Raw genomic sequence first — 8,867 nt, 5'->3', positions numbered from 1 at the left:
CCCCCCCCCCCCAAAAGCAAGACACAGGGAAGGTAAAGAAAGAAGAGGGCTCAAAACACTGAAGAGGAAACAAAAGCAAGAGGGGTGGAAAAGCAGAACCCCCTAATGGTCATCCTGTCTTGAAAATAAACTCCAGGACATACACTTCAAAAGGGAGACTGTTGGGAGCCAGTCTTACTCTTCAGGGTCCTACCTCAGATCCAATTCTGTAAACAGATCTGAGGACAAGGATGTAACCAATAGAACAAGACAAGGGGGAAAAAAGTATGAAAGGAAGGAAAAAACAATGGGAAGGGAATATTTGAAGTTTTTTGTACTGTAAGTGCCACAACCTCTGCAAAAAAAAGTAAAGAAAAAAGCTGTGGGTTGATTACATTGTACACTAGAGAGGAATTTTAATACGAGAGACCAACACTCACTATATTCTAATGAAGTGCTAATTTACTACTAAAACCAGCACTAGCCACACCAGCACAAAATGGTTTTCTATTTGAGAATGTGAACTAAATTTTGATGTGGCACATTTAAATTCCTGTAACTGTATGGAAAAATTCATACCATCAATTTGTTGTGCAATCAGAGGTCAACTCTTATAAAGTTTAGTCTCACTCTGAACAAACCATCATAGGATAAAATGCCAACTGGCATTTAAGGATTCACTGGGCTTAAAAAATATATATCACAATGAACAGAAAGGAAGATTACTTACCAGACTTGTATTTTTGGCTCCTATCCCTGGAGTAAATTCTTGAAGAAGGCATGTGAGAAGTAGAGTATGCCGTGAGGACCTCTTTCCGTTCAGAAAGCATACTGCAGTCATTGCAGGTGTAGCCATTGATTACGGTAGTCTGCGTTTCTACTGTTGCTAGATCACCATTTCCCTGAATCACTGTTGCGTCCCCACCTGATGCATCAAAAAAAGGGATAATAGTCAATCTATTCTTTGCAATTTACTTTTCATATTGTAGCCATTAATAGAGGGGGTGAAAAAAAGTGCAAGGGCTGTGCAGTTACCTTTAGGATCACCATCATCATCAAGACCTAAATAAAAAAAATAAAAATATATATATTTGCTCCCGAGTACAGACTCTTGCAAGGTAAATCAGCTACTATTCGAGTTGAAGTGTAGTTAAACAATTTTTTCTGTTATTCCTAGAACCACAAAAGGCAGCTTTATTAGGACCACAATACTATATTTATTGCCTGTTGTGGTGGATTTCAGTATATTCAGATCTTTTATATATACTGCTGACCACCTCGTTCTATTATTTTTTCTTCCTACAAATAAGCTACATAACACCATCTCTCAGTTCCCATGTGACCACTAAGGCAGCCAGATAATTGGTAAGTGATGCTGTTTCTGTTGCTTAGTAACCACTTTTTGCTACTACTGTAAGTCAGACTATAACAGTAAGAACCAGTTTACAGGTATCATCAAATTTAGCACATAATACTCTGCTAAAAATTAGACTACATTTCTTCAAATTAAAGGGCTATGGGCAAGTCACAGCTATACCAATTAGGAAAAAGCAGGATGGAACTGGAAAGCATGACAAGTGTCACATGGCTCTCTCTAACTGCTTTATCTAGGCAGTGCTTTGCTTTAGGGAGCTTTAGGTTTAAGGGGGGGGGGGGGAAATCATCCAATTAAGTATGAAAAGAAGTAAAAAACAAAAATCTGCAAAAACGTACATGTTCCCATTTCTTCTTCTGAGGTAATTTAAAATGCCACTAACTTGAAACCTTTAGAGTAACCAAAATATCCAACCTGATATTTATACATCAATCAACATTTTGAACCTTATATATTTCATTCTTATCTGGGAAGTTACACTAATTATTCATTGGGTAACAACATTCAATTAAAGAAAACAAAACAAACAAACAAACAACAAAACAAAACAAAACAAAACAAAACAACAACAACAAAACTTATTATCATTTCCACAATCTGATAGCATCTATATTTAGTAACAAGGAGCCTTTTTTTGACGGAAAACTCTTTACTTCTTCCCGTGAGGCACCCAAAAAAACCCCAACAACCCACCCCCTCCACTCCTAGATCATTATAGGATCTTTTTCTCTTACCCTCTCAGTTGCTACTGCAGGCTGCCTGTCCATTTAACAAAACCAAAGTCCCAGGAATCTAACCTGGGTCCCTAAGAAGTGTCAAGTATTGCTCGGACAGCCACATCCCTGCAATAGTAAAATTCAGCCAAATTCTTGACCACAGCTTACTGTTTTAAATGGAACAAAGCTTCCACCATCTTCTCTCCCCCAACATGTCTAGGCTTGGAACAAAAATCCTTGTTCTCAGAGGTTAGTATTAGACACGCACACACACATTATTATCTATTACAACAGTCAGATCTTACATAGTATAACTACTGAACTACAGTAAAAGCTGCGTTAACTGCGTCTGGCTGAAAACCCCTGCCCCAGGTAACTGGCGTTTTTAGATTGCCAGCACCACCCCCATTCCTCCCTCATGCTGGATAACAGATTTTACTCCAATTGTTCACATGGTCAGTCTTAAATAATCGTATCTTCTGCAAACTATTACATCCTGTTATTTCACTAACGTGAACATGCATACAATAACTGTTTTGTTTGTAGCTGGACACATTTCATATGTGCTTAGTGGTTCATACATAAAAATGGTATTTTGTACTTTGATTTTGTAAAGAAGTACACTCATAGAACATAAAGCACCAAAATTAGGAAGGCTGTTCTTTTACTGTACTTCACTATTTCAAGTTCACAAGAACTGCATTCAGTAACAGCAGAAAATGAAATAAACACGCAAAAGATATGGTACAGTACATAATAAAATACATTCCTGCTTGGCACACTGCTGCATAGACAAACATGTCTTGATGTTAAAATATTTTATTTCTAGGTTACATGTCACTGGCAAAAATTGGACTTTACAATTAAGTACTAAGTGGTGGTGATGTCTACCAAAAGGTCATGTGCCTTGTTAGCAAGCAAGCATCTAACAAAAACAAACAAAGCGTTAAAGGAAAGACAGATGCACATACCTCCCCAAGCTCTTTATACGCTTAAAAGGTACCATATTTTCTCATATACAACTGACCTCAGACCGTACCTTGCTTTTGAAAGGTGAAATACATAAAAACAAAAGATGCATCCAGAGTTATGGCTGCATAGAGCAGAAACAGGGACAAATTTTCAGCTGACCTGCCCTCCCTTTCCCGATTAACTAAAGTTGAAACCCTACCTGCTGCTGAGGACTGATCTTCTTGGGGGTAATCTATGAAGAAAAAAAGAGCTAAAGAGTCCCTAGGGATGTGAAAGGAAAGACCAGCAGCAACTAGAAGACAGCAAAACTAGTTTAAGGAAGGTTAGCTTGATTACTGGAAAATGAAGACCATTATAAAGGAGAAATGATTATTCTTTACTCCACAAATATTAACAATGAACCGCTAAGTCAACTGACTCCATTACTTGCCTTTATGTCACAGCTGCACTGTGTAGCAGGAATCAAAGCTTCTATCCCATGCAGAAATGCCAGCTTTCCTACTTAATACATCTGCACCAATGTTTATTTGGGGGGGGAGGCGAGGTACATGTTGTACATGAGAAAATATGGTAGTTTTTCACACCAGTTTGACTCAAGTACAGTAGCATTCACTACTCACCCCAAAAATGGTCAAGCTCGGTCCGCTCCCGGATCAGAGATTCATCTAATACAGTGGACAGCGTAGATGTATCACTGACATGGCTGTTGAAGCTACTTTGGCTAAAAGCAGAGCTGGATAGATTTTTTCTTGGAGTATGTTTTACACTGCCCGATTGTTTGCTCATACTTTTGCACTGCTTTACTGTTCTAAAGAAGAAAGGCAAACCATGAAGAAAAGTTATAACATCAAGATGTGTAGAGTGCTGTTTCTAATATTTGCATTATTTTAAAAAGATGTGCTTCACGCTCATGAGAAGACAGCATCAAAAAAGATTTTTACACTTAAATTGTTCACACAAGCTGAAAGTTTTGTCTGTCATTCCCAACTTAACTCTTCAGCATGTACACAAGTACGTACCTCAGGCATTTTACTCTGAATTACTTATTAAAACATTGTATAATTAGGCATTTCTTCATATACCCCAAAGTGACATGTCACTATCAGATGGGCAATTCTAAAAAAGAGAGCTTTATTTTATCTTGTGACACGCTGCAAATTGCAACCAGATCTGTATGCTTTGATACCTTAAGTTGCATAATTTGGATCTTACCTGAGAAAGACTTAAATCACTTGCTTAGTGGTTTTTGTTATAATGCATGAAACGTAGCAAATCAAAAAGCAATCCCAGTAAAAAGTTAAGGGGGCTACTCACAGTGCCTACAGATAAACAGGTAAACATTTCCTAGCTCAGGGTAAAGTTATCTATAGTAATGTGAAATTCAATCCGCTTTCATAAGCTGTGTCCAAAACACAGCCAGTTGTCTCAGTGGAAAAAAAGTTAATGGCAAGTATTTCTAAAGTGTATTAGCATCGTTGATGCAACTGAGTGGATGAAGAGCACACTTGGCAATGTTCGGCCTTAGTCTCAAAGTGGTAAACGATATTTAGTTCTCTTTTGTTGAAAATTACATTGAATACCAAAAAGAAATGAAAACAATCTTCTCTTTCATTTATTTCTTTTTGTCCAAAATTCAGGAAAGAAATCTCTTTGTATGTTTCTCAGCCTTGTGCAATCTGAGTTCTTTATTTCAGTTTTTTACTACAGTAGACATCAAGCAGTCATATTTGAACTCTCTCATTGTAAAAAGGGAAGTTCTTAAAAATAGCTGCAGGTATTGGAAAAAGACTGAAATGGGCAAACCTAGAATCTGACCAGCAAATAAACTAAATTAAAAAAAAAAGAATGCTTACTTAGATGACTGTTCTGTAAAAGACATGTTTCCAGAATAGGAGTTGTAGATGCCATCAGTTCGAACATCATCTGCTTTACTATATCCTGCAGTGATCAAACGTAAACTGCGTCGTGACATTCTTGGAGAATCAAATACCGGATCCAATTTATGTTCAGCCTCAAAATCCAGAGCAGTTGAAGAGTAACTTGAACTACAATAAGAGTTAAACTGTAAACTAGCAGATTAAAGGCTCAAGAAGGGTTATAAAAAACCCCCACAAAACAGGTTTAAGATTTTAACAGATATAACTTATTTTTACAATGGCTCCAATTCCATTTGGAGGACTCCACAAGCCCTCTGCTCACTTCAAGAAATATTTCAGTACTTCCAATGGTGCTCAACCTTTTCAGAGTCAGGGCACCCCTCTACCACTTCTTTGAATGTGGCAGCTTCCCTGGCTGAGAGCCATTGTTGGTACTGCCCCAGTTTACCTCAGTACTGTACATATGAAGTGCCTGTCAGTGCCAGAAGGTCAAACTTTCCCACATGTCTGCTGCATAGCCAACCTGGGAAGGGTTGTGCCGTGTGGACTCTCTCATTTTGCATTAGGGCTTCTGATAACCCTAAGGCAGCTGGCCTGGGCTGTAGCCCTTCCCAGTCTGCTTCCCTTGCCTCACCCCAACCATTCCTCCAGGAAAGAGACAGGAGGGTGGAACTGTCCCACTGCCTCTGTCTGCTTTAGGGTTATCTAGCAGAAGCGTGCATGTGTCACAGCCCTGCAGGCAGTGCAGTTTTACCTGGCGACTGCCACTGCAGCAGCATCTGAATTGCTGTACTCAAAGAGTCCTGTAGCACCTCAGGGTGCTGTTTTACCCCAAATGAGAACCACTAGTCCATATAGTTCCTACTGTAGGATGGGGGTTCTAATTAGTTACAAAGACAAAACTGAAGGACATACTTTTGTAGAGAGGATATAGATAAAGATTGGTATATACCCACAAGAAAGAGGAAACATCTCTGAAAACTTTTCTGACACCATACAAGTAATTAAGACCAGTATTTCCAAGCTTTATGAAGTTGCTTCAGGAAGTATGGCTCCAAAAAAAGAATTTATGCCGTCATTTACACAGAAAGTATCCTTTTAACAAGATAATCAAGTTCACTGTAAGCAAGTGTAAAAACTAAAGAGACACAATGATTTAGAAAACAGCCATTGCATTAAAGCCAGAGCAGGAATTCTGTTCCATCACTTTCTCAGTCTTAGACATCCACAGCCCCAGCCCAAATTGTGTCAAGCTTGGTTTCAACCCAAAAGGTGATTCTTCTTCCCTTTGCAGTATTAAAATTCATCATGGCATTTTTTACGAGAGAGAAAGAGGAGAGGAGAGGAATAAAGCAATTAACTGTTCAAATTTTAAGCCATATAGTAAAATATGTTTTGACCCAACTCAAAGACTGCATGGAACTAAAGATTCATATGCCAGACAAGTTTTAGTTTTCATTATATAAAATGGTCCTTCCCTGTTTTGGTCAAATATCTGTAAGAATTTGTTTACTTACAGCCCTACCAGTTTAACCGAACATGTTTTAATTTAAAACACTTTAGGTAAACGGGTGCAAAAGGCTGTAGATGCTGTTATTTTGATTTATTGTACGTCCTTAGAAACAGGCTTAGCTCAAACCACAATAAGAGCATCTACAGCCTTTTGTGCCTGTGTAACTGAATCTACTTAATTCAACTGGTACAGGTCTGACCGTAGTCAGGGCCAAGTTCTTTCCCCACAGAAGCTCTACCCTTTGAGCACTGAAGCAGACTGAAAGGTCTTGCACAAGAATTTTATATTTGAAGACCCTCAAAATCCTACAAAAAATTACAATTAATAACTATACGGAGCATATACTAGGGCAGTTGTGAAATTAACAGGATAAGAGAAAGCAGAGTAAAGCACATTTAGTCCAAAACAGGAAGGGGTATTCATTATTGGCACTGTCAAACAGGATTATATTATAGCCACATGCACACAACGCTTTTGATTACGATCTAATACCACTAAATATTGACGAAATAATGGAAGGATGCTCTCTACGTACAGGACATATGTTCCACCATTAAATTTTTCGGGATAGCTGCTTACTTTAAAATCAAACTGTTACAACAGTCTAACTTCTCATGGGAGACTAATCTGTGATGAATCACAGAAAAACAACACACAGAAACACTACCCAAAACCAAGGGGAAATTCCACTATGCTATTTGTTCACTTCCCATGGAAGTTTTTCTTCTCCACCCCTCTTCCCCATTGTGTATAGCTTGATCTGTCAAGCAACTGATTTGTATCAATTAAAAAAAGTTAGATTAGCATAATCTATGTTTTGTATGATCAAAACAATTCCACAGAATAATTATATAAAGACACTGCTAAAGCATAGAAGAATATTTACTCTTATGGCCCTAATACTTCAGTAACTTAAGCCTATTTTAAAGAAGGGTCAACACAAACGACACACTCACTTACTGTACAGACAAATCAACTGCAGAAACTGTATTAACTTTGGACATCTGTATCCATGCACAAGTCCAAAGTCTTAGTCCACCTCAAGAGAAAGCAATGCACAACTTGTGTGCACATCTATATCAAAGGACCCAAACACCTAGTGTGCCAAATCCCACCCCCAAATTAAATTACAGGCACTGCTGTTTGAGAGAAACTTCACCCCTAGATTTCCATTTACATTTGTCGTTGGTAAAATATTGAGATATTTATAGTACCTTTCAAAAATATTTGGTAAAGTTTTTGTAGTTAATATTTGACCTTTTTTTTTTCTCTTCAATTGCACATAAAGTCTATTTCGTTCTCCATTGCTCCTTCCTTCTCCTTGAAAGATATGAAAGATCTCAACAGTTTTATTAGTTGGAGAACTTCCCTAAACAAATGTTTCGTGATTTGATTTTGTTATTTACACTTGCTGTTATCCATCTGCTTTTATGCATCCTCAGCCAGATACTTACAGATACCCAATTCACATGAAGAACACAGAGTACAGAGTAAGTGACAGCTGTAACAAGCTTCAGTTTGTTTTCATCAGTGAACACTTGGACTTACTAAGTATCCTAATATTATGGAACTGTTTTGTACCAAATCAGATTTTAAGGCTTGAATCCCAACTACATATATAATGTAAAGTGTCATGGGATTCATTAAAAAAAAAAAGTTTGCATTTCCATGCCTTTGTGCAGTGTAATAGTTTTATTAATTCTAAAGTATATAAAGTTGTATCCTGGCCTTCAGGACAACAAAATGGACAATATCTGGAAGAGCCCTGACTCAGAAACAATTTCCATCTTTTGGAAAGGGTTCCCCCCCCACCTTGTTGGAGACACTACTGAAAGCTTTCCTTACATCTGAACAATTTACACCATGCAGATTCTTTTCCACATAAAGCAGATTACAGCTGGATAAGTGTCACTGTACAGCTACTAGACACAAAGAGACAGACAGGGAGAACTGCATAATCATTCCTTCCACCTCAAGGCTGACCGTCTAGGAACACACACACAATGGCCCCTACAACACTTTGAGCTGCTGGTACAGCTCTCCACTATTTGAGATGCGGGTTTACTTCTGTTTCCCAATTCCCAGCTATTATGTTCATTTCTATCCTTTATTCTAGCCTTTAAACTGGCATATTCTAAAGTTTGATTATGCTAACTCTCAAGTTACTGATTTAAGTGGAATCACAATTATTCCCAGTTTAGCATAAACATAGTGACAGTGGAGCCAATTAGTGAAGGACTCCTATCTGCCCATTAAACACTCAGATTTTGATTTACTGCTAGTCTGCCTTAAACCCAAACCTTTTCAATAGTACTTACATTTAAACAAAAAAAATATATAAGACATAAAGGTTCAAATATGCATGAATGGTCAGGCGCTACAAACCTTTGAGGAAAAGGGGAGCCAAATTCAGACACGTTAGTCTAAAAAAGGGT

The 8,867-nt window shown here is 37.9% G+C and overlaps 1 protein-coding gene across 7 annotated transcripts in view; it reads right to left on the bottom strand.

The window, feature by feature from the left end:
* The window catches only part of SUN1 (Sad1 and UNC84 domain containing 1), a 55,181-nt gene that overhangs the window by 36,157 nt on the left and 10,157 nt on the right, over positions 1–8,867 (bottom strand). For 6 of the 7 annotated variants that reach the window (XM_019512904.1, XM_019512903.1, XM_019512906.1 and 3 more), the window contains exons 3-6: positions 4,896–5,087; positions 3,663–3,850; positions 1,015–1,041; positions 710–904 (exon numbers count right to left, since the gene is read on the bottom strand). In XM_019512904.1, the coding sequence (XP_019368449.1) occupies positions 710–904; positions 1,015–1,041; positions 3,663–3,850; positions 4,896–5,087 (602 nt within the window). The remainder of the gene's footprint in view (positions 1–709; positions 905–1,014; positions 1,042–3,662; positions 3,851–4,895; positions 5,088–8,867) is intronic. The other variant, XM_019512907.1, reaches the window with a different exon arrangement.

This window comes from Gavialis gangeticus, unplaced genomic scaffold (genome assembly GCF_001723915.1).
Source record: "Gavialis gangeticus isolate Ggan-Ray unplaced genomic scaffold, GavGan_comp1, whole genome shotgun sequence".
NCBI classification, from domain to species: Eukaryota; Metazoa; Chordata; order Crocodylia; family Gavialidae; genus Gavialis; species Gavialis gangeticus.
Note: the sequence above shows the minus strand (reverse complement) of the source record. Positions and strands in the feature narration are given on the sequence as shown.